This window comes from Scleropages formosus, chromosome 7, assembly GCF_900964775.1.
Source record: "Scleropages formosus chromosome 7, fSclFor1.1, whole genome shotgun sequence".
Classification (NCBI taxonomy): Eukaryota; Metazoa; Chordata; class Actinopteri; order Osteoglossiformes; family Osteoglossidae; genus Scleropages; species Scleropages formosus.
In genome coordinates this window covers 3,145,491-3,171,451 of record NC_041812.1, presented here as the reverse complement: position 1 = coordinate 3,171,451, position 25,961 = coordinate 3,145,491, and the positions used below count along the sequence as shown (strand labels likewise).

At 45.8% G+C, this 25,961-nt stretch overlaps 1 protein-coding gene, 1 long non-coding RNA gene and 1 other non-coding gene across 4 annotated transcripts; 1 reads left to right on the top strand and 2 right to left on the bottom strand.

Moving 5' to 3' along the window:
• Nucleotides 1–249: 249 nt before the first annotated feature.
• On the bottom strand, nt 250–12,574 carry gars1 (glycyl-tRNA synthetase 1). The gene is made up of 17 exons (XM_018741767.2): nt 12,201–12,574; nt 10,506–10,607; nt 9,767–9,869; nt 9,424–9,565; nt 8,786–8,874; nt 7,778–7,854; nt 4,556–4,701; nt 4,117–4,266; nt 3,472–3,634; nt 2,995–3,159; nt 2,791–2,898; nt 2,435–2,580; nt 2,239–2,324; nt 1,898–2,007; nt 1,594–1,687; nt 736–926; nt 250–591 (listed from the first exon to the last, which is right to left on the bottom strand). The coding sequence occupies exons 1-17, from the start codon at nt 12,492–12,494 to the stop codon at nt 466–468; spliced, it is 2,292 nt and encodes a 763-aa protein (XP_018597283.1). The 5' UTR covers nt 12,495–12,574; the 3' UTR covers nt 250–465.
• LOC114910995 (small nucleolar RNA SNORA84) lies at nt 9,092–9,226 on the bottom strand. Its single transcript, XR_003797842.1, has one exon. It is a non-coding gene; the product is annotated as a small nucleolar RNA SNORA84 (small nucleolar RNA).
• A 357-nt stretch (nt 12,575–12,931) lies between the features above and the next one.
• LOC108928026 (uncharacterized) lies at nt 12,932–21,755 on the top strand. 2 transcript variants are annotated; one of them, XR_003797824.1, is made up of 3 exons: nt 12,932–14,806; nt 15,207–15,263; nt 21,493–21,755. It is a non-coding gene; the product is annotated as an uncharacterized LOC108928026 (long non-coding RNA). The 2 variants fall into 2 exon arrangements; XR_001965647.1 differs by lacking the exon at nt 21,493–21,755 and adding an exon at nt 16,641–16,670.
• The last annotated feature ends 4,206 nt before the right edge of the window (nt 21,756–25,961 follow it).

Below are 25,961 nucleotides of genomic sequence, written 5' to 3'. Positions count from 1 at the left end.
TCCGCTATTTCCAACGCAGTCGGCTTGGTGACAGGGCACCAAAGTCAAACCAATCTTAATTCCATCAAGCAGAGCACAGGGATTGAGGAGATGTTCCTAACGACATGGACTTTATTAGTAACTGTACATTCATGGTATTTAAAGAATGTGGATCCAGTTACCAGTATCATCTTTAGCATCCACTGTATTTCTGTGATAGTTTCACAGTGAAGAAACCTCTTTAAAATCTGAACCTATTACATTCACAAGCAGGCAGGAGGCAGTCTTTATTAGACACAAAGCACAATAATTACATATCGAGGATGGATTTTTATTCTATTACAGTTGTCGTGGCAGCCGTGAAGACAGTGGGACTTTCACTGGTGCACACAGTTTGGGAAGTTAAATTCGGGACGAAATTGTTCCCGTTGACAGTACAAAAGTCTGTTGCTCGTGGCTGGGAAGGGGGCTGGTTGCTCTCGTGATTTACTCGTCGGTGGTGTCCTTTTTGCCCGTCTCCTGGCCCTCAAAGATGGGGTACTTGCCCTCCACCTCCGCCCATGTGGTGCCCCCGTTGGCAAGGTCTCGGACGATGCCCGGCAGCTCAGAGATCTGCAGTGACAAGGCAACCAGGATTCTTGGGTGACACTCATCTATGTCATGAACAGCAATGAAATCATCCATAAAATCCAGAGAGCCGTTTACCATGAATACTACGGGCACCTGACCATTAAGTAAACTTATCTTGAGTCCTACCTCTGCCCTGATTTGGCGCATGGAGTCACGGTCCCTCAGCGTGGCCGTATGAGGAGTCTTGTTCACGGTGTCGAAGTCGATAGTGATGCCGAACGCAACACCGATCTCGTCGGTGCGGGCGTAGCGCTTGCCGATGGACCCCGAGGAATCATCCACCTTGTGGGACACGCCGTTTTTGGTCATTGCGTTAGCTGTGGAAGGAGGGAATGATGAAGGTGTAAGACACACTATTCTCTACACACTCTGCTTTCTACTCTACTTCTGTAGCACTGCACTCAAATCACTCACACGTCACGGTAACTATACATACTACGTGAAAGCAGCTATTCTCAGGAAATCAGGTAAATTAATTTTTTTTTTTTATTAAGAAATTACTTGTTCTACAAAGCAATGCACTAGTTTGAAGTTCTAAGTTTAAAGTTGAAATAATGATCCTGTATACATTTACATTTATTCATTTAGCAGACGCTTTTGTCCAAAGCGACGTAAATCTCAGCAAAAATACAATATACATGTTCTGTGTTAAATGTGGACGTAGCTCAAAGTTGAAAGTCGCGTTGGAGAAAAGTGTTGGCTTAATGAATATAGTACTGTGCAAAAGTTTTAGGCACTTGGTTGAGGAAAAACATGTAAAGTGAAAATGCTTGCAAAAATAATGCTCTTAACTAATAAACTTCCTACAAAGCTTAGTAACCATCCATCGCCAACAACCGCTTGTCTCGAGGGGGTCGCGGCAGGCTTGGCCGGGTCCCGCTCTATGTGTAAGGTAAACATAGTACGTCTTTACATTACGTTCTTACACCCAGCACTGCTATCCAGGAGATGTCCCTCCCAGTCAAAAGACAGATGTGTACCTACACAGCTCTCGGACGAAAGGCATGAACTCCTGGTTCTGGCTAAGGGGGAGGACGGAGCACTTGTAGGGCGCTACGGTGGCAGGGAAGCTGAAATACTGCGAGACAGGAGAGAGGGAGGGAGATAAACCGTGGGAAAGACAATGTTTTCTTGTGACAATATACAGTACAAGACTTGCTGAAATTTGCTTTTATTCTCAAAATCAGACAAAAAAAAGTTCAAGTTTTACTAGTGAGGGAATAACCACTATTGCTATGTAATACCATTGAGAAAGTGTGAAAGCGTTGCCTTCGGTCCCCTTCCTTACCGTTCTTTGCTCATCACCTTCTCTGATGTGGAATGTGTGCTCAAAGATGGAGTACATAATTCTTCCAATGCCAAAGGAGGGCTCAATGACGTTGGGAACAATCTCCTCCACTGGAGAGAATCATTATAAACAAAGTGTTGAAAATAGGTTGGGGGTCCAGTTAGTTCTTCAGTAACTGATGTTATAATGTAAAGCAGCAGGTCTCGGTCTGGATTCTGGTCACCCTTTCATCATTCCCTCCATTCCCTCCTATTCGGGACAGGAGGGACTGATAAAACTAACAAAATTCTCTTGCCTGGTTCCGTAATCTCAATGTTCAACTGTACGCAAGGTGTTCGTACCATGCAGGGTCTTCTGGAACCTCTTCACGCTGACCATGTCCTTGGTGAGCGTGAAACTCTTCCCTTCTGTCTCGAAGGTGAATTCCCTGCGTAGAAGATCAAAACATATTAACCAGCCACCTAACGAGCATGACCCTGCTGGCCGAACAGCACAATACGCAGCTGTAAAGACTGACCGGACAGCCTCAAGCCTCACCCGTTCTCGGTGAGGAGCTGCTCCTGCTCGCTGATGTAGCACTCATCGCAGACAGCCAGGAACTCCATCGCCAATTTGGCGTCCTTCTTGTACGCCTTGCCAATAGCGCTCTTGCTTGGCTCAAACTGGACGACGTTTACCGTTTTGTGCAGCGCAGTTAAGGACAGGGGTGAAGGAGTGTCTAGAGGGACATACTCAAAAAGGTGTTAGCTGTTGAGACGCAACATCAAAAAGTTAAAAAGGGATGTTAAGATTACAGACACCAGTGCTGTTCCTGAAAGAAGACTACGTAGGGTTGTGGAAATGCGCAGTGGCCATATGGTGCATCTCTGCGAGTTTCAGGGTCAAAAGGATATGGGTTCTTTCAGAGGCTTCTCAGCAACAAGAGGAACCTTGGTGGCACGAGCGTGACACTTCAAGTCGTAGCAGGAGCGGTCAGCACACCCTACAATCTCAATCCAGCCCTGCCGATGAAGAAAGTCTGAATGTTCAAATCACCCACCCCCAAAACTAAAACCTAACAAAGCATGTGGTCAAGAACCTCGTAAAAGTGGACCTACGTAAGAAGTTTTGGTCTCAGCATCCCAACAGTCGCACGCGTAGTGGGCCATCTCATTGTCCATGTGCTGTCTGAAGCGCAGCTTGTCCTTGGCCACACCCACTTTGGTCAGGTAAAGGTAGATTCTCCCGATAAAGTAGCCCAGGACGGAGTTGTTGATCACCCCCTGAAACACAAAGAGGGCAAAGGCTTACAATGGTCACACTCCCAGAAAGTTCGAGGGACACACTGTATCTCAGTCTCTTCACAATATGGAAGTTTAACAATTTTAAGTCATGAATCCAAAAAAAGAAACAAATAAATTAATAAAACAAGTGGAGTTCTACGTCATTTTGCTTTGCCTCTACCAAGAAACAACATTAACAATTGTTTATCCACATCTACATTGACAGAAGACGGCTCCTTCATTCCTGTGAATCTCCAATTTCTGCTCCCTGAGGTGCAGACCTTCATGGACTGCAGGTCCTGCTTCTCCTACCTGATCTACCGCATCCCCCAGCTTCATCACGCAGGCTGACTGGCCACTGGTCTGTGCTTTGGAGGAGTAAAGCATGATCTCCAGGTCTGCCACACTCTCAAACTTGGGGTGGACCTTCTCATTGGGGTCCACAAAGTGCTCAATCTCTGCCATGGTGAACTCTCTACATGTGGGAAAAGGACGAGATTACAGCAATTTCCTTCAAGCACACTGCAGTGAACTACCTGTTTCAGTCACGGTTTTCGTTTCTAGATTATCATTTAGCATAACTCATAGATCAAAATTCATTATAAAATACAAGTGCTATTAAAACAGATGAGAAAGGTATTAAACAGTAACACAAGAAAAAATGTAACAGCGACATTCTGATGTATAAAATAAATAAATACAACGTTTTCAAACAAAAAACAGGAGTTCTTAGTTCTGAAACCACACTGATGAAGACTCATTGGTTCAGCTTGTCGCACAAGCCTCGATCTCACTTTGAGAAGCGCTGTAAACGCATGTGCAGAAACAAATATCATCATGCTCTGTTTTAACTAAGCTTCTCCATTTCACTTAGTCTCGAGGCCACACAATCGACACCCTTGGCAACATCATTTCGGGCCCTTAAGGCATTCCGCAAACTGAATGCCACGGACTCACCTGACCCGGATGAGACCGGAGCGGGGCGAGATCTCGTTCCTGAATGAGTTCCCAATCTGGGCGGCAGCGAAGGGCAATCTGCCCTGGTTGAACTCGAGCAGACGCTTGAAGTTGAGGAAGATTCCCTGAGCAGTCTCGGGCCTCAGGTAGCTGCACACATCCAAACAAGCTGCAGCATAAACACTCAGGTGGACAAGTGCAAGACTGACTGCGCACTACGGCCAATGGGCTGCAGTGAATAAATATTTAATAATGAATTAATCCAAATAATATAAAACTCATAATCTGTGCTCATATCACAGCAAAATGTCACATGCACTCATTATGACTATAAGTACAAGGTGGTTAATTTCTCTGTTTATCACTTATAAATCTCAATGGATATTCCTAAATGTATTTTTAATATCCCCTTTATAAGATATCCGTTGCTGCCTCCTACCCTGGCATGTTGCCCCCAGGTCCAATAGAAGTCTGGAACATCAGGTTAAAGGAGATGGGAGGGGTGAGATCATTCCCTGTGGTGGGAGACTTGACGTTGTATTTCACGAAGAGGTCTGCCAACTCCTCCTGACTGTAGTTGTCCATCTGAAAGAACGACATCGGTGCCTTTTTGTCCTTCTTTCTATTTAACACACTTACAAGAATTCCCCAGTAAAAATGTAATTCATTTTATAGACAGGAAATATATAATGTGGCCCACAGAAGCCCCTGTGCCACTACAGAATGAACCAACTTTTTTTTTCAGCACACACCTGTGCTCAGGCCCATATTCTCCCTCAAGAACTGTGTGACAAGTGGTGCCGAAACCCATTAGATAAACTACGATATCACCATCAAAGACGTGAAACTGTCTGGCTTAAGCAAATTCCTGGTATCAATACTATTAGATTGAGAGGTTGCTAAATATGACCAGGATAAGTTATAACAATTGTATTACCTCGATCTGTTAAATCTGGAGATGGGAGTAATAGAAAAAAAAACACCCACAATAAAACTGCATAATCCTATTTTGTTTTTCTCTAAATCTGAGGGGGGCGTGGTGGCGAGGTGGCGCAGTGGGTTGGACCGGGTCCTGCTCTCCGGTGGGTCTTGGGTTCAAGTCCTGCTTGGGGTGCCTTGTGACGGACTGGTGTGTCCCATCCTGGGTGCGTCCCCTCCCCCTCCAACCTTACACCCTAATTTGCTGGGTTAGGCTCTGGCTCCCCGCGACCTCGTATGGGACAAGTGGTTCAGAAAGGGGGTGTGTGTGTGTGTGTGTGTGTGTAAATCTGATGGCTCTGTTTCATTCTGTGTTGCTTACACGAAAGTGAAAGAATCCATCCAAGGAAGTTCAAGCAGTCCAAGGAAACGAAATTCTGTCTCGACTCCTTTCGGGTTACACCAATTTGTCGTACTTCTGTTTGGGCTTCACGGGGCACCGACCACATTCCAGCAACTGACAAAGTTTGCAGCTTATCTAAACGGCATTATCATCTGCAGTCATGACTGGCAGCATCACAGCAAATACTTTGTGTGTGTGTGTGTGTGTGTGTGTGTGTGTGTGTGTGTGTGAGAACTAGCTTCCACTGGCTTGGTTTCCTTCAGAGAGGGAAATTCAGCTTCCCAGAGTCACTGAGAGGAACACTGTATACAGGCTACAGATAGAACTTGCAAGCAATGCAATGACCACTCTGTCTGGAGACGTACCCCAGTCAGAAGTATTTATTTCAGTGCTTCCCCATTGTGTATACCTGCTGCAGAAAAAGCAAATGAAATAAGTTTTATAGTGCGTGAGTGTCAGGGAGTGAGTGTGTTTCACTGATGCATGGATGAGTAACCCCTTGTAAGTAGTGTATCTAGCAATGTAGTCACCTTGGTGAATAAGGTGTGTGGGCTAGTAACACTACATAGTATTTGTTGTAAGTCACTTTGGACAAAAGCGTACGCTAAGTGAAAAATGTAAATGTAAATGATCCTAAAGGTTGAGAGGTAGGCAAGGTTTAGCGTGAACCCCATCAAGCATGCAACTGGGAAAAATGAGGTTTACTGTATCTGGTGTAGAAGTGCAACTGTAAGCTATTGATAGGGAGAGACAAGAGTCAAAAACGGGACACGCTAATATCAACAAGCATAACGGACTAACAGAAAGAATGGGGTGTTGATAAGAGGATCCACATAACACTAGTGGAATTCCCTGGAATCCCCTGCAATGTTTCTGAGGGCCTACAGCTATCTTGTTAGTACTTTTGTTTTCCTGTTAATGGAAGACCTGTTCTTTGGTGTACATGTACAAGAGAGAAAGTCTCTATTTCTGTGGGTGAGCTGTGATGTCCAGATACTGTTGCTTTGTTCAAACCAGTTTGTATGCATATACACTCTCGCCGGACTCCAGAGCACACAGTGAAGATGGCACTTTCTTCCACACTAATGCTAGTCTTGAGGGGTCACGTAAAATACATGAAATCTCATATGAAACAATATATATAAAACCACTATATAAAGCCCCTATGCTGCAATATAACGAAACCAATTTCTTTTTTAAAACCTGTCTGAATCCATCTTCTCAGTGAAGAATTTGGTGGTGACAGTTACATTTCAATTCTCAGAGCAGCTGGAAACTTAGCGGTTACAGCTTCGGCCTTTGGACCCAAAGGTTGCAGGTTCGAGTATCATCTCGAGCTGTAACACCCTTGAGCAAGGTACTTATCCTACAAATTGCTCCAGTAAAAGCTACCCAGCTATATAAATGGGGTAATAATTGTAAGTATCCAAACACTATGTTTCTTTGGAGAAAAGCATCTGCAAAATGAAGTAATGTAACTTTCATGAAATTTAACCTACCACAAATAAGTGCTCACTAATATCAGAAAATACAAGTTCTCTGAATTTGCTGCTGAAACTGACATGAGTCTTCTGCCCTACAGCCCATGATGCAATTACCGTAGTTATACATGTACAATGACATGCTCTGCATCTGTGAGGGTACTGAAGAATAACTGTAGCTCCCAGGGGGTGAGAAGGAAGTCTCAAGGAGACCAGCGCAGGCAAGGCAGGGTGTCTACGATAATTATATTAAAATAAAGAGCATCCAAAACGTTCACTGTTCGCAAAAGTTTCTCCAAACTCATCAAATGTGAATATTAGCGAATGATTTACTAATCGAAAACTGACAGGTATTTAAAAACGAACGGTCAATTAGTGAAATCTCTGCAACAGCCTCATCTGCAAACCTGCGTTACAGTCTTTGCATCGACTGCTCTAAAACACTCTGCGGCAGGCAAAGGGCCTCGGCCACAGCCCCATCTTGTGGACTGACAGCTGCACCTGGGGAGGGACCCACTAAAGTGAAACAAGGAGCAGATGTAGCTATTCAACCCTTACTGGGAGGGGCTTAAAGAGATTCAGTCATATTTATTTCACAATTGACATGTTTGTTATGTTTTTCAATCCCATTTGAGCCACCTGATGTTTTCTTTCTTAGTATTTTAACTCCTAGGGCATTTTCTCTTTTAATTATTTTACAGTGTTGATTTGATTTTTGCATCATAGGCAATTAAATAAAAAAAAATAAAAAAAAATTCAAGGCCACCTATTGTAGCTTTAAGCCTTTTTATTCCCTGGAGCAACAATACCTTTGCATGTCAAAAATATTTGTTCCCGGTTGAGATATAAAGAAAATTACCTGAGTGATCACATTATCCATTTCAGCTTTCTTCTCAGCAGAACATTTCTTGTCAGACATCAACTTCTGGAGGTGAGCTTAAATTTTAAAAAAAAAAAAAAAAAAAAAAAAAATATATATATATTACTACATTGTTTTCTTCAACACTTGTACTAAATTGTGAGTAGACTTGCCTGCTAGAGCGGCACAGTGTGTGGCGTTGCTGTCTCACAGCACCTTTGTGGTGCGAGAGCCCGTGGGTTCGATCCCCGCTCAGTCTGTGTGGAGTTTGCATGTTCTCCCTGTGTCTGCATGGGTTTCCTCCAGGTGCTCTGGTTTCCTCCCACACTCCAAAGACATGCTGTTCAGGTTCCCCCATAGTGTGTGAGTGACACAGAGAGAGTGTGTTGCACTGATGTATGGATGAGTGATGGGTAAGGAGTGTATCTAGCAGTGTAAGTCACTGTGGTGAATAAGGTGTGTGGGCTGATAACACTACATAGAGTTCACTGGAAGTCTCTTTGGACAAAAGTGTCTGCTAAATAAATAAATGTAAAGTTAGGAAAAAAATTGGTACACTGCAGTTAAGAGGTACAAGAAATTCAGTACTGCAACTTGACGTACTCTGAAGAATATGGCACTGGAATACGACTGGCCCTAAGTTTCAATTTTAAAAAAATTACTGCTCTATTCTTCAAACCTGGCATCAGACCAAATGAGGGGCTGACAAGCAAAGCAGTGCAAGTGGTGCAGTCCTTTACACACACAGCTGTGATTTCTACAAATCCAGACACTTCCGCTCCCCTACATGCAGGCTCTTGAGCGAAAGAACCACTGCAAGCCTGAGAGGGTTCAGCCTGTTGACCTGGACAACTCGTGCCATCCTTCGAAACGGAACGCAAATGTCGACACCGACATTCCCATTTCTGGTATTTGACTTTCCAACTAAAACAAAGCACCAATTGACCTGCAGTTATGGTGGAAGATGCGAGTCTGAACAAGTCTTGTTAAGTGCCACGTTGGGCGTACCTTTCAGAAGGTGGTCGGCTCGGAAGCATTCTCCATTCTTGACATCTTTCACCATGTAGTCAGCAAACTTATCCACATGACCCGAAGTCCTAAGAGAGACAAACAGATCAGACACTGTACTTCATTTAAGATTATCATTTGAGAACCACCATGCACCCCTAAGAAGCACTAACATACTGTAACGATCCTGAAATTATGAGTTGTCATGGACAACAGTATCGACTAACTAAAGAATGATAATGGCAAGGTAAACGTTTCCGGACTACAAAATAACTGCGGTAGCAGACAAATGCAAGTCTACGACTCTACTGTCTCTGAAACCGGGCCTATGGTGGCTGCTTGGAAATACAGCCCCCATGCAAAAAAATCAGAGTTAATATGTGCCTGTTTTCAAACCCAGAAATATCAGCACAGTGCAGCTGAGTCCAGGAACCACCAGGCAACCACCAAACAACCAACAATTAACCATATTGCCAATGTCAGTGTGCCTACTGTTGCATTCCCACCTCTAGCTGCCATCCAACGCTTCAGTCCTACACAGTCACAACGGGTATGGATTCAAACATGCCGATACTTTTCTGAACTGCGTCGGCGATTCGGGTGTAACGTGCAGAGTTGGGCTGCCGACGGAAACGTACTTCAGAACAGGTTCAGGGGTCAGCATGGTGCAGTCGATCTCCAGAATTTGCTCCTCCTGGATGAAGTGCTGCCTCCAGGCCTGGAGAATGTTGTTCTTCAGAGCACAGCCGACCGGACCAAAATCATAGAGTCCGCTGACACCTGGCGCAGAACACAAGTCCCACGAGTCACGGGAAATGCCGAACGGGGATGTTTAGACTGAAGGCAAACCGGTATGTTAAACTGCACTGGGACTTGGGACAGGGTGGTACCTACAGGGTGGTTCCTGCCCTTATTGCCATCATTGTAATTCTGTGGACATAAACAGAAAAGACGGAAGTTTCCTGAATGCTGCCCCCTTACCGCCATAGATTGCAAAGGCCTGGTCATAAAAAAAGCGCCTCTTTAGAGTGTCTTCCATCTTGGCTCTGTCAATAATGTCATCTTTGGGCTGCAGAGCCAGTTCCTACAGAGCACATGGGAAGAATTATGAACACTCAATACCTGCCAGTTGACAGGGCTCCTGCATTCCTTACGTTCACGCGACACTCGAAGTTCATCAGAATTACGGTGCGGTATTATATAATCTGTTAATAAAAAGCGGAAGTGTTTAAAATCATACCTGGAGTCAGGAAAAAGAAAAAAAAAAAATGTACAAGACACATTCATGCACATTCCCTTAAATTTGTGTTGTTTGCAAGCCAAAAAATCTGTGTATTTATTTATCTTTAAAGAGTGGCAGAAAATAGCTGGGGGGTGTGGTGGCGCAGTGGGTTGGACCGGGTCCTGCTCTCTGGTGGGTCTGGGATTCGAATCCCACTTGGGGTGTCTTGCGACGGACTGGCGTCCCATCCTGGGTGTGTCCCCTCCCCCTCCAGCCTTATGCCCCTGAGTTGCCGAGTTAGGCTCCGGTTCCCCGCGACCCCGTATGGGACAAGAGGTTCAGAAAATGTGTGTGTGTGTGTGTGTGTGTGGCAGAAAAACAAGCTGAATTTCAAAGCCAAGTACACAGCATTCAGAGTTAAAGGCTTGACACCTGAAAAGTGAGCAGTTCGAATTCACTAGTACTGCGTTTCCTGTAAAAGATACACATTTGTGTCACCTTGGCTTCGAGGATCCTCTTGCGAGCCTTCAGTTCTGCGACGGCTTTGCCAACATCCACCTCAGGGGCATTCTCCTCCTTCAGTCGACGCACCAGGTCACCCTAAAAAGAAAGAATCCGATCAAATTCTGAAAACATGCAAAAAAAAAAAAAAATAAAATGTACTAAAGATGCATCCTCCCATCAATCTAATAACCATTCCTCCAGTGCAGGGGGGGGTCCAGACCCTGGAAGCACAGGCAATGAGGCAGGGTACACCCTAGATGGGACACCAGTGCAGAGCAGGGTAAAGGAGCAGTAGGGCAGCAGGTGGCGTAACGATTACACCTGCCACCACTGGGCTCAGAAGGACTTGGGTTCAAATCCCAACTCCTGCTGTAGTACCCCTGAGTAAGGTACTTACCCTGAATTACTCTAGGAAAAGTTACCCAGCTATACAGATGGGTGAAAAATTGGAAGGAATTGTAACTTTGGAGAAAAGCATCACTAAATGTTTAAAGTAAGACAGGTAATACCACTGTTTCTGACAGCAGCAAATGGGAGTCACGGTGGTGGGGAGGGGGGGTAGCTGGTATCGAGGTGGTCGGAGGTGCTGGAGCCTTCAGCAAAGTGCTTACATTTACACAGATTCATTTATCAGACGCTTTTCTCCAAAGCGACAAACATCTCGTAGAAAATACAGTGTTCATTACATGAGCAGGAAGAGACACTTAGATGCAGACGTGTGATTCTTAAGCGCAGTTTGTTTCTTTCCACCATATAAATCAGTGTTCATCACACGAGCAGCTGTAAAAAAAAAAAAAAAAAAAAACTTGATCCGAATATCGACGATTCCCGGTCACCTTCCTGATAATTTCTTTTTAAACATCTACATGACAGGAGCAGCTGTGTGAAGGTTCATCCATTATTCAACAGTTATGATCTCAAAGTAGAGGGTGAACATTTACACATGACATGAACTGAAGTGAGTGAAGTGAGGTGAGTGTTAAGACCATTTTTAAACTAAAGTGCACCGGTAAAATTACCCAGCTGCTCTAGAAATGGGTAAATAATTGTAACATAGACATAGTGTGTGAGATAAAAGAAAAAATGTAGTGACCCGTAGCGGTGCGACCTCACTGTGCAAGAAAAGGGGCATTTTTACAGATCGATGTTCCAATTAATTAATTAATTGATTGATTGACTGACTGTCCTGGGTGGAACTGAGCCCCTGGTTATTTCTACTGCACTTTTGCTTCGCCTCGCGCGCAGCGCGTTGTCACACACCGGACCGGACCGAATCTGGGGCGGCGCTGATGCAACACGGAGATGCTCGGACGTGGCACTCGACTCGGGAGTGAAGAGAGGCGGCAGTGAACCCGGAAAAGGCAGCGCGAGGGCTTCCGTCACCCCAACACTGACTGACACCGAGTCGTGGCGCTCGGGGTCTGCACAGAAATCTCCAAACCTGCTCCACCTGACGCGTGGAAGTCGTTGACACGCCGCGCACACACGATAAATGTACTATATTTAACCCTTAGGGCCCCGGACTGAGCTGTAATTTAAATCACTGAGCTGTGTGGAAAAAAAACCGGCCGGGCAGGTTGCCAGCCACCGCCGGTGAGGTACTTCCTCATATATTAAAGAGTCATCCGGGGAATTAGAATGTAAAAGCAAGTCGCCCCGGGAGCGCGCAGTGGATACTGTGTAACCGACCTGCTCTTTAACGGCCAGCCTCAAAGGGGCCAGAACCTCCTCCACGTTCCCGTCCATCTTCCCTCCTTGTTGTGGCGGCAGCAACCTGAGGCTGAGCTTCTCCTCCTCCTCCTTCGTCTTCTTGTTGTTCTTCTTCTTCGTCTGGAGCTTTTCGCGGCACAGAGGAGCGGATAGGGAGAGCTGGCGGGCCGGGAGCGGACAGTGCGCTGGAGCCGTGCGGAGTGCGGCGGCGAAAGAGGAGGAGGAGGAGGAGGAGAGTCTCGACAGCAGGGCGGATGCGGCTCTCAGCAGCATGGAGCGACGGCGGACACGCGCACGGAGGCGAGCCACACGAGCCGGATGATGAAATCTCCGGCAGAGAGGAAAAAACGAGCGATCACATGATCCGCTCCCGCACTTTCGCGCCACCGTCCATTTCAGTTCCGCACTTTCGCTGCGGTCGCTCCGAGCCTCTCTAATTTATTTCGCGTTTTTCCGACACGGTTTACAGCGCTCAACACGTTTATATACCTGAGTAATCTTGCTGGAGTAATTCGGGTTTAAATTCTTTCCGCAGGTTCTCTGCCGTTGCGTCGCGAGACGGCAGAGTGGGATTTGAACAGGCAACCAGAGGTGGCAGTGAAAAAAGCCAGCACTAGATAAATTATTAATCTAAATTTATAGTACGAGCTATTTAAAACACTATAATGGACAAATATGTGAAACATTGATACTTTTACAGTATTTAAACATGATGACATGTTTTCTGTAGCAGTGTTACAAGGATGAGATGCACTGACTGTTAGCCTGCAGGGTGACATGATTTGTGTCCAGTTTTTTCAGTGGAGCCATTTTTGACCAAATTAAATCACAAACAATTCATTGTGATTCTTAGGTTTCCACCCTGATGCATGTCGCCCTATGGGGAAGGAGGTGGTCCCATGCAGAAAAGGTAAAGGACGGAGGTTCTTGGTGGCTCCGTTGTGGTGGAACGACCTCCCCCTCCCACTCACAACTGCTGAATCTTTGTCCACATTTTAAAAGGGTCTTTAAACTCACCTCTTCCAAATTCACTGCACTCATCATCTCTTAAGGTCATCTAAGGTGTAAATGTTCATGCACCAGATCTTTAAGATGTCCAGATAAACCTCTACACATCTACTCCTGTAATGTAACATACATGTTTATTTGTGTCTCAAAAAAAATTTGCTAGGAAGGTGATCAGGAATTGTCGATATTCTAATAGTGTCTTTTTTACAGCTACTCATGTGATGAGCATTGGTTCATGTGGTGGAAAGAAACAAACTGCATTTAAGAATCACACGTCTGGATCTAAGTGTCTCTTTCTGCTAATGTAACGAACACATTGTATTTTCTATGAGATTTACATCACTTTGGAGAAAAGCATCTGTTAAATGAATACAGGTAAGGAGTAAACATGGTAATTATTACAGGCCTCTTCTGTACAAACATACCTCTGGCTTTTGGGGGAGGGGACTGTGAAGTGCAGGCCTGCTTTGAAAATGGCAAAAAACAAACATTAAAAATATTACAAACTATGACAATTCTGTGTAAAGCTAACCAGTTTTCAGCGCAGTAAATTGAGTGCAGTATTTTCTCCAAATGTATCTGCAGACACTTTTCTGGGACGACCCCACAGCTCTTGGCAGATTCTCACAGGGCTACGTAGCCTAAAGAGGTTAAGAAGCTCTGAGTCGAGATGCTCGCTTCCCTTCTCCCTACAGGCTTCAGGCTTCACTCTAAGAGTCCACCGCTTGGTCCCCCACTCAACCGGTCCAAGATGAAAAGCTCAAAGGTTTTTGGTTCCGCTTCCGATGTGGTGGAATGACCTCCCCCTCTCACTCAGAACTGCTGAATCCCTCTCTACAATTAAGAAGGGCCTCAAAACTCACCTCAGTCAGATTCGCTTCTACCTTGATCTCTTAAGTGCATGATAATTTTGTGCTTATGTTTAATCACAGTTTGTTTAATGATGGCAAAGCCTATATGCAGCTACTCATGTAATGTTCATATGGTGGAATCTGAAAAATTGTCATTAACTTTAGAATTATGTGTCTTCATCCAAGTCTCTCCTCCTGTTGATGTGAAGCACTCATTGTATTGCTCTCTGAGATGTACGTCGCTTTGGAGACAACCCAGCCATCCTGCTAGTCAAGGGAAAAGGACCCGCTCTGTGATCCCTGCCCCGTGTCACCGCTGGTGGCCAGGGTGGCGTGGCAGGCTCTTGTTTCCTGCCTCTCATGGCGCATTGCTGGCAAAGCCCTGCAAACCGTATTTAATCTTTCCTTAATATTACAAGAGTTATGCAGCAGACTGGCAGCCCGTGCCGCTTGGGAGTGATGATTAATGGGGAATGTCAGGGCTGCTTCTGTTAGCGGTTCAATTTATAGAGAAAGAACAAACACATTGTCAAAATAAGAGAGGTGAGCACAACAGAAGAAATGTGAAATTAAAACAAACTAAGGTCCCTCTCTGTTATACCTTTAAAGCAAAGGAATCGGCACCGTCATATTGCTTCGCCGCCTTCGGAGCCAGGAATTCCATCAGATGGGCCATACCTGGTTGTACCTTGTTGTACCTGAATGTCGTTCCCTGGCTGCACGCAGGTATGTTGTCCACCCGCACCGCCTGGGCGTGCCTGCGGCACCAGGCTGCCCCAAAAAAAAACACACGCATTGTCATGAACAGAGACAATAATGACGGCTTGTTGAAATGCTGCAGAGGCATCACTGATTTGAAAAGGAACTGCAGTGTGGGCTGATGTATTTAAATAAGCACATTCCTGTGTATATTTTTTGACTTTTTTTATTTCCGTGTGTTCTTTTAGCAGATGCTTTTCTCCAATTCTTACAATGAGTGCATTACACCAACAGCAAGAGAGACTTGGATGCAGATTTAATTTTATTTTAGATTTATTTAATTGCTAAAGTTCCCTTTTGTTTTTTTTGTGATATCTGAACTTGCTTAAGTATACCCGATCAGAATGTAAATAGCTCTTTTCTGCAGATGCCAAGGCACTGAAGCAAACATCCCAGAATAAACAAGTTGTGTATTAGTTCAGCGGTAAGTACTATTTTACATTAGTTCAGCTGGCAGATTCTTTTCTCCAAAGTGACTTCCAGTGAACTCAGTGAAGTGTCATCAACCCACACACCTTATTCACCACAGTGACTTCCACTGCTAGATACACTACTTACACTGGGTCACTCATCCATATATCAGTGGAACACACACACACTATGGGGGAACCTGAACAGCAGGTCTTTGGACTGCGGGAGGAAACCAGAGCACCCAGAGGAAACCCACACAGACAGAGATCAGTTATAAGACGGTGAGCTACCAAGGCAGCAGGTGGCATAATGGTTAAAACCACAGACTTTGGACTTCCAGGTCCCACGTTCCTTCTGTAGTACTTACCTAAAATTTCTCTAGTAATTATTAACCAATTATATAGTACAATAAATTATTCTAATTAGCATAAGGTTGTAAGCTGCTTTGCAGAAAGCGCAAGGATCTGTCTTGGTGGAATCCAGTCCTCTCTGGCCTGTTGTACACACTTGAAGGAGACAGTCATGTGTTTCCACTGACCAAGTCCTTCCTTCACACACCACGATGGTGGAGACCCACCCAAGTTTCATTCCCTCTTTTGCCGCCAGGACCACCCTATTTGCTTAGTGGTTAGAACAACTGCCTTTGGACCCCAAGGTTGAAGGTTTGAGCCTCACCTCTGGCGGTAGTACCCTTGAGCAAGGTACTTACCCTCAATTGCTCCTGTAAGGAAAAGAGGGGGGGAAAAAAAAAAAAAAAATTACCCAGCTCTATAAATGGGTAATAATTGTAAGCTTAACATTGTAAGTTGCTTTGGAGAAAAGCATCAGCTAAATGAATTATAATATAAAAAAAAAAAAAAAAAAAAAAACCCATCCTTTTGCTCTCTACCTGCCAGCAGTGACTGTGTCCAGTCTCCCTCTCATCTGCAATGGACTGCACATGTTCTCACAACTTTCTGAGCAATGCTTGGAACTGCCATTTTTACATTATGCAGTTTTAATATGTACATTTAACTGACAGTTTTTGCCAGAACAGCTTAACAGTATTAAGCTTCATACAAGTATTTACATCTATTCATTTATGACACTTTTCTCCAAAGCAACTTACAATTATTTATGCATTTGTACAGCTGGATAGTTTTACTGGAGCAATTAGTACATTGCTTAAGGGTATTACAGCTGGAGGGGGGATTCAAACCTGTGCCCTTAGGGTCCAAAGGCAGCACCTCAAACCACTACGCCATCAGAAATACTTGTAATAGGCTTCACACACTCGCATATATGAGAACATACTGTGTGTGTGTGTGTGTGTGTGTGTGTGTGTGTGTGTGTGTGTTATATCTATACACACTGTACTCGCACAATATTTATAACTGCTTGTCACAAGCAGGGTCACAGCAAGCTGGAGCCTAACGCGGCAACACAGGGCACAAGGCTGGAGGGGGAGGGGACGCACCCAAGATGGGATTCCAGTCCGCCACAAGGCACCGTAAGCAGAACTTGAACCCCAGACCCACCAGAGAGTAGGACCTGACCAAACCTTCTGTGCCACTGCACCCCCCTATAGGCTGTACTGTATGTTTGTAATTATTCTTGTCAGTTATAGAAGAATCAATGCAGCATGTTTAGACAGCAAGATATAAAAACTGATTTTTAAGCACAGTAAATACTAGCTGGAATGTATTGTGTGTTGCCATGCACACTTCCACCAGCAGGGGGCACTACGCTGCCCTGAAAAGGGTGTTGTGGGCCTTGCCAATTCCCAAGCAACAAAACAAACACAAGTATATGTGTACCCTCTAATCTGGCCTCTCGTGCTTTCAACATCCCGGTTTCTGAGAATTCGGCGCTGCGCGAGTGCCAGCTATTCGGTCTGGCAGGCTTTACAGAGGGCACTGGCGCTCCAGGCCTGCTGCTCACACTACCCCCGCTCCCCCCCGCGCCCTCCTCTGACACGATGCACCGCGCTGACCCCTCCGACTCCGACCGGAATGGAGCTGATTGGATCCATACCGATAGGCAGTGTAAACACTGTACGCTGACATGGACTTAAAGTCCTTGGCTTGTGCTGCAAACAGGGGGACGTGGGTTTGTGAGGAAGGGAAACACGTCTTGAAGGCATAATATTTATATCACTGCAGTGGGTGCGGTTTATTGTTTTCATTTGCTTGCTGCATGGATTTCGTTGCTGAGATCCCAGTCATTACAATGTGTTTCTGACCCAGCAGTAACGGTGGATGTGAGCAGTGATTTGGCAGCAGAGGGTGCTGTGGTTTGAGAGGCCGCCTTGCAATCTAGAGACCGACCAACCAACCGACATCAACAACCACTTGTCCCAAGCAGGAGCCCATCCTGGAAACACAGGGCACAAGGCTAAAGGGGGAGGGGAAATTACCAATACCCTGGACAGACTGCCAGGCCATCGCAAGGCACCTCCAAGCAGGAGTCGAACCCCGGACCCGCCACGCAGTAGGCACCGGCCAAATCCCCTGCTGCACCGCCACCACGCCCCCCCGCCCCCGCAATCCAGAGACCTGCTTCTGAGTGCCTTCTGCTGCTGTCGTAGCCCAAATCAAGGTACACAGCCTGAACTGACACAGTAAAACATTGTTTAAAAACCTAACATTGTAGGTCAGGGTGGGTAAAATGAAATTAATAAATTTCAACAAATTGAGTAAATAACAATAACGAATCATAACTGGTGACCCTTCCCCCGTTAAAAAAAGAAAAAAAAAAAAGGGGGGGGGGGGCAGAAGGCAGAAGCTCTGGGCCAGACAGATAAAACCATCTGCCGCTGTGTCTGGTGGCTTAGCTCCTCAGACTCGCATAAGGGAGCGTGTGACCCAGAAGGAGAGCGCGGTGGACGCGGCCCACCAGGAGCTCAGCGGAGCCGGCGAAGGCGGACATCCCACCGGCTCTTTGAGCCAGCCTGCTCTGGCGCCGAAACTGCCATGTTTGGGTAAATGTGCGAATACAGCGCTATTTATGGCTGTTCGCTTTCACCTGCGGTCTAATTGTCAAAGCGAAAGGGAAACGCAGCCTTTTCCATAGGACGCCGGCAACTGCAGTGTAGTAATTAAAATGAAAATTTGCCAAAATCAAAGCAGTCGGCAGAATCTTGATTCGCGACACTACATATAAAGTTATGTATATTATTTGTAATTAAATTTATTTATTCAATTTATTTTATCTAATTAATTATATATAGGGGGGTGCTGTGGCGCAGTGGGTTGGACCACAGTCCTGCTCTTCGGTGGGTCTGGGGTTCGAGTCCCGCTTGGGGTGCCTTGCGACGGACTGGCGTCCCGTCCTGTGTGTGTCCCCTCCCCCTCCGGCCTTACGCCCTGTGTTACCGGGTAGGCTCTGGTTCCCCGCGACCCCGTATGGGACAAGCGGTTCTGAAAGTGTGTGTGTGTGTGTGAGATTTTTTATATATATATATATATATATATGATTCCCAAGTAACAATCGCAGAAAAAAAAAAAATTTTTTCCCCTCTGCAATACCCTTTTCAGGTGGAAATAGGTTCATTTACTTCATACGAAATCATCTGTAGTCACAGCAGTAAGTTGCAGCAACTGCACAAATAGGGGTGACACTTCTTAATGCAAAGATCTGTTTTTAAAAAAGAAGAGGAGCAGGAAACAATGCAAAATAATAATTATTAAATGACTCCCATGGGACTGGTCATAAAACTAATGAGAATAAATTCAGCTGTAATTTCCTCTCCTTTCACAGGATATGGAATTTGAGGCCCTAATAAAGCGGATGCTTACTCTGCTCTGTGTTGTACCTCACTTTTTACTGACCCCACCCCACCCCACCCCACCACCAACCTCCACTGATTGACTCAAAGACCCAAATTGGATCTGAAACCAGATTGAGTAGATGCCGCACAGGAATCCAGTGTGCCTAATATAGTCAAAAAGCACAGAGATGTGCAGTCAATTATAATTTGATCTTCTAAATGGGGAAAAAAGAAAACATCAGAGTTGTTCCACGGTTGTGATGAGGCGCAGTGACAGTTCGCTCTTGGTAAGCTTGAGGATGGGAGTTTAAGGAGCTACGCTTTAATTGCAATGTCAATCTCGAAAGCAGACAAAGGCGTCGTGCTCATGAGCCTCGGGCTGCAAAAACCTCCATCATCATCATCATCATCACCACCACACAGTTGTTACCACTGTTCTCACATGAGCAGGGAGGAAAAGCAGGGATAACATAGTAGTTTATTCCAGGGTTTTACCACCTCTGTCATGGTCGAAATAAAGTTTCTGTGCCATCTTCCCAAGACACATCCGTCCCTTTAGTCCACGGTAGAAGACGTGTTTAAGTGTATGGGGCAGCAGTGTGGCACAGCAAGTAGCGCTGCTGTCTCACAGCACCTAGGTGGTGCAAGAGGATGTGGGTTTCCTCTGGATGCTCTGGTTTCCTCCCACACTCCAAAGACATGCTGTACAGGTTCACCCAGAGTGTGTGTATGTTCCACTGATGTATGAATGAATGACCCAGTGGAAGTAGTGTATCTAGCAGTGTAAGTCACCGCGGTGAATAAGGTGTGTGGGTTGATAACACTGCATAGAGTTCATTGGAAGTCGCTTTGGAGAAAAGAATTTTCTAAGTATGTAAGTATATCCACCACATTTTACACACTGATGCTGCATAAACACATACTGAGTGTCAATGTACTTTATGGAAGACTTTTTATCCTTTTAAATAATACCACGTGTGGGTGCGGCTGCAATAGCTGTGTAGAAATCCCAGCAATGGGATTGAAATACATTTTTTACCGCGTCCCAGGATGGCTTGAACTTCAGCACCTCTTTCTCCAATGAAATTTCTTTACCTCTTCTAATTATGCTCTGTGTCGGAAATATCATGACACAAAGGTGTCGTTTAACAGTCTCAAACATTTAAAAAAGAAAAGGCCCGAACCCATGAGAAAACTGAGTACTTTACACATTTTGTCCTTTTTAAAACAAAGCGCCGCAAGGAAACTTTTTCAACCGGCAGAAAGAGCCGAGTTTTTTCGAGCGCTCATGTCTTTCAGACGCTTTTCTGTCTGTTTTTGAGAAAAAGCTTCCTGAAAAGGTTCTCTGTTGAATAACAGCGACACTTCAGTTAGTTGCCGTGACATAATGTCTCGAATGATTGACTTAATTATACGCTGTCTCTCCTTTTCAAAAAACTGTGCTTTTATGACTCCCTTCCACTGTTAACCTGTTTTTATTAAACAATGTATACACTGAAAAGTGGGTTAAGCAAAGCTCACGATAAACACATTGAAAAGTTGCCTATAACACTATTTAAATAAAAAATGATCTTTTCACCACAACTGCAACGCTGAGGAATGTGTCTAAATGTATTACCAGGAACCAGACCGAAATACCTTTGTCATGATGATGAATAAATAAATATTAGGAGCAGAATGCTCCAGTTGTCAACAAAATATGCAAGTGACCTTGTAGACAGACAGTTCAGAAACACATTGACATTTATTTATTCAGGAGACACTTTCCTCCAAAGCAACTTCCAATGAACTCTATGTAGCGTTATCAGCCCACACACCTTATTCACCGCGGTGACTTACACTGCTGGATACACTACTTACACTGGGTCACTCATCCATACATCAGTGGAACACACACACTCTCTGTCACTCTCACACTATGGGTGAATCTGAACAGCATGTCTTTGGAGTGTGGGAGGAAACCAGAGCACCTGGAGGAAACCCACATAGACACGAGGAGAACATGCAAACTTTACACAGACTGAGTGGGGAATCAAACCCATGTCCTCTTGCACCACCCAGGTGCTGCGAGACAGCTGCGCTACTCACCATGTTACTGTGCCGCCCTTTTCTTGTGCACATCACACAACATCCCGCTGAGATGTTTACTCTGGTACGTCATGCAACCAGTGTCACGTCCACGCCCGCATCTCACATGACAACACCTGACTCTGCTCCAGCACCAGATTAACCGCTCACCCTTTAAAAGACCCTCCTCAGCTCCCATACCTTTGCGGAATCTCATCAGAGACAACCGCCCTTCCTTATGACTCCTTGCTCATCTCCAGTTCTCACTTCACGTTCTCCAGTTGTTGACCCTTTGCTTTGTTTCTCGACCACGTCCACGGATCTTCGTTTCAACTCCGATCGCCGTTCGACCGACTCTTCGCTTCATCTCCTGACCTCGCCCACGGATTCCCACTCTGACTCCGACCGCCGATCGACCGACCCTCAGTCTGTCCCCAATACTGAGAACAACTTGCCTGATCCTCTGAATCCAGACAAACGACCCCGCACTTGGGTCCTTTCGTCCCGTTTCATCGTGACAACCAGAGCAGCACAGAGCAGACCTGTAGAAGAATAAAACTTGAATCACAGCAAACATCAGCAAGAACATCGTCCTGCCCAGACAGCAGCTTAGAACCAGGGATCCAGGCAATTTGTACATTTAAACTGTGTGACGTTTATGATTAGTTGTTATATAAGAAAAAAATCCAAACCTGCCCAAAGGAAGAGCTGGGAAATTTAATTTCTTTCATCGGAAGGATGTGCATTAAAATTCCGTTTTGTATTTAGAGCTTGCCTCTATTTCTATGTAGATTGTAGTATTCTGTAAAATTGTGTGTGTGTGCGTGTGTGTGTGTGCGTGTGTGTGTGTGTGTGTGTGTGTGCGTGCAATTAAAGGGCAGTGACTAGAGGGGGTCTGACCATGACAATGAAGATGAGTTGTGATGATTGAATTACATGTTTCCTTACTGACGAATAATATTTATTGCTTCTGCAGGCGTCGAAAATGTTTCTTTAAACTGAAATACTCACCTTGACTCGTCCGCATGCAGACTGGGACACCGAGAACCTATACAGTGCTGCTTGAAAGTATGTGAACCCTATAGAGATGGGCACTGTCATTGTAAAAAAATATTATAATAAGGTCATAAAAAATCTGAATCTTAAACTTATACAATGAATAAATACGATGAAAAATAAGAATAATTTAAAAAAGACTATGATTTATTCCCCTGACTACTTACCTGCTTGGTGTAACCAACACAACTTGGACTTCACTTGTTTTTACACTTTCACTACTTGTGTGTTTCTACCACACAAATGATTTCCTCTAAAGTGACATATGGACCATACTGGTCATTACACACCTATTATGTCACATAAGAAACACTGATTCTCATTAAATACCCATTTTGTGGTAAAACAAGGGACACAAGGGGTTGGACCGTGTATCACTGCTGACCTGACCGACCTGCCCCCCCCCCACCAGCTGAAGTGTCTCGCTGCAGATGTGTGTGTTGATTCCAGGCAGAAAGGAAACACTGAAAAATTCACCGGGGGCTCGATGGGTCATCAGGATACAGTCGGTCAGGAGGTCGGCAGGAATCGGCCACACGGCATTTGTAAGGAGCTCGACAGTTTGCACTTCCCTCGTAGGCCCCTGTGTGTGTGTGTGTGTGTGTGAGCGCGATGAGCGGGCCCTGGCAGTTCCAGGAAAACACATCCCACGCCATCGCTGAGCTGCCAGAACCTTCTCCTGCCAAAAGCTGCGACCAGAGACGAGCGCGTTTGCCGTGCGGTAACAGGAGCGCGGCGAAGGACGACCGAGGTACCCTGTTCTACGACTGCGTGACTTTCGGGCTCGAGGACCGCCGGCTCTGCTCGGCACATCTCCAGGCCTTCCGACAGGCACGCAGAGACGCTGCTCCTGGGAGGGTAAAGAGTCGATGCCGGTGGACGCGGAGCGCGCCGGGCACTGCCCGTATCGCTCCTCCGGTCCTTTCCGGCTGGGGAATAATCCACATTCAGCTCCGCATCTCTCCACCCCGCAGCGGAGGGGGGCAGCGCCGACGCGCCGGACGGTTCCGTCCCCGTGTTCCTGCAGCACGCGCTAATGAGATGCTCACCCCCCCCCACCAAACCCCGGAGGTCGACACAGCAGCTTGCCGCTACGCTCGTTCGCCGGCAGTGCGGAGGCCCCGGGTTCTGCCCACATCGTGTTACATAAGAGTCCCATCTGCATACGAAGCGCGTCGCCGTCTCCCGCACGCGCACCTCCTGGCGGCCTTCCCAGGGTGTCCGCTCCTGCCAGGGGGTGGGGTGGGGTGGGGTGGGGTGGGGTGGGGATTGATCTCTCTGGGCCGCAAGGAGACGTTCCGCATCAGCTCAAGGTATGTCTCTCCTGGGTAGCAGGACAGCTGGGCACCTGCGGTGCAGCTGTTCCGCTTTCGCCCGGAACTTTCCGCGACCGGCGGCGCGTGGCTCACGAAGTGCTTATCAAACTGACGGATGTCCCACAATCCTGAGCAGAATTGGGACTATAAAACAAAACGGTAGCCCTGAGTCTACAGTTACAATTCTCTTACGTAACCTAATTACGCAGGATATGCGGTGTGTAACGGGTTTGTTACCCCGAGGAGTGCATATTCATGTAATGCGACCGTCTGCGGCAGCTTCGCAAAACATCTCCGTCATTTTAAAACCAGCCCCCAAAATCTCGCCGAGTCCAGTAACATACACACGCTGGGCAAAACCTCTCGTCCCAAGGCGAGCTGAAGCCTAATCAGGCAACGCAGGGCAAAGGGCTGGAGGGTGAGGGGACACACCCAGGACGGGACGCCAGTCCATCACAAGGCACCCCAAGCAGGACTTGAACTCCAGACCTGCCAAGTCTGCTGCGCCAACCCACCCCTGCGCCCCCTGCCTCCAATAAATTTTCATGAAATTGAACTTTGATTTATATTGAGACTGACAGTTCTCCATCCAACCTAATCAATTACTATTCTATATTTTCATTTATTTATTTAGCACTTTTCTCCAAAGTGACTTCCAGTGAACTCTATGCAGTGTTATCAGCCCACACACCTTATTCACCGCGGTGACTTACGCTACTTACAATGAGTCACTCATCTATACATCAGTGGAATACACACACTCTCTCTGTCACTCACACGCTATGGGGGAACCTGAATAGCATGTCTTTGGACTGTGGGAGGAAACCAGAGCACCCGGAGACAGCAGCGCTACTCACCTCTATGCTCATTTATTCTAATAGATAATGTGCTACCTATTGGTTTTTGTGCCTCTGATTATTGATCAGGAGCCTGAGTTCATACACTGGTCCTCTTGTACTAGTTAGGAAAAAACATTTCCTGCTTCTGGCTCTTTGTCGGGGTGGGTGGGTGTGTGTGGGGTGAGATTTTAGGTGCTAAAATCATGATCGAACTCTGGACAATACTGAAGTGGGAAGCTGGTCATGTGATTACTAGCACTGCTTCTTCTGGACTCAAAGGATGTAGGTTCGAATCCCAGCTGTAGTGCACTTGAGCAAGATACTAACTCCGAATTGCTCCCATTCAGTTGCTCAGCTGTGTAAATGGGTAAATAATCATAATTTGTTTGACATTCTAGGTCACTTTGGAGAAAACTACCAGGTAAAGGTACCTCCTGTATAAAACGAGTATCAGTGTCCTCTGATAGATAGCTACAGAGAGATATCTGTCTGCAAGATCATTAATCATACTTTTTGCTGTTCTTTTGTGGGTCGAAAATTACCAGTTAGTAGATGATTTGAAACCCATAGATTATAATTACATTTCTACTCCGTCATTCCATAGACGAAGAGCTCGTAGCTCTGAGGAATATCGCATAATGAGGAGATTTTTTAATGGCACCATTAATTAATGATCTTTTGACATTTTCATGCAGAGGTGAATGGATTTTATGTGTTTAAGTCTTGAAAGTCTCGATTCTGCATTAACCTTTTCCATTTGGGGTGTAATTATAGGCCAGCGTGCTCCGTTCTACACATCATGTTTGAGGGTGTAAAGCCGAACGTTGAGCTCGCTCTCCGTCAGCACGAGGGACATCGGCACCGGTTTCAGAAACGTGTCGTTGCAACCGGCGTCGCTCGTCATCTCCCGTCTACTGTCACGAGCGCTTGGCCGCCAACGCTCCACGTCACGAACCTTCCGTGACGTCATTGGCGTGACGTCCGGGCTTCTCCGTGCGCTCCGGCCTAAAGACGCGTCGTCCCACGTTTAACAGCACCCGGTACGTTGTCTCTGGTTCCGGTCGAGACGAAGAAGAGTCGTGTCGGAAACACTTACATTCAACTTTTCGATTCAATTTATTTTCATAGAGCGCTCTTCTGACGCAGCGACACAGGGCACTTGAACGCAGCGATAAAGTGAAGAAACAAATACATCAGACTAGGAAACAAAGAAGAAAGTTGACTACAGATGAGGGCAATACATCATCAATGCTTTTATAAAGCTATAAGTATGCCTACTGGCCACGGAGGAAAAGAACAAAAATCTCCAGACTGAAAGTCGAGGGAGAAAAAAAAATCCAATCCAATCCAATCCAAAAATCCAATCCAATCCATTGGGTCCAAGTGCCAGTGGCTGCCCCTCCTCCAGGACATTCTAGGTTAAATAAGGCTTCTAAATCACTTTACGGGTAATAATGACATTGTTGCTGTAATGGTAGCATCATTTCCCAGAACTGTTGTCAATGATGAGGACGTGAGACCGAGGAATCGGTGTGGACCCATTTGCAGGTTCCGTTTATTTTTCCGTTTATTGAAAAAAATAACGAGGAACAGGCAGGAGTCGTTGTCGGGGAGAGGCGCGGGTCGATCAGGGAGCAAACGTTGTTCGAGGGACAAGGTCGATTAAATGAAGCCAGGGTCTGGAG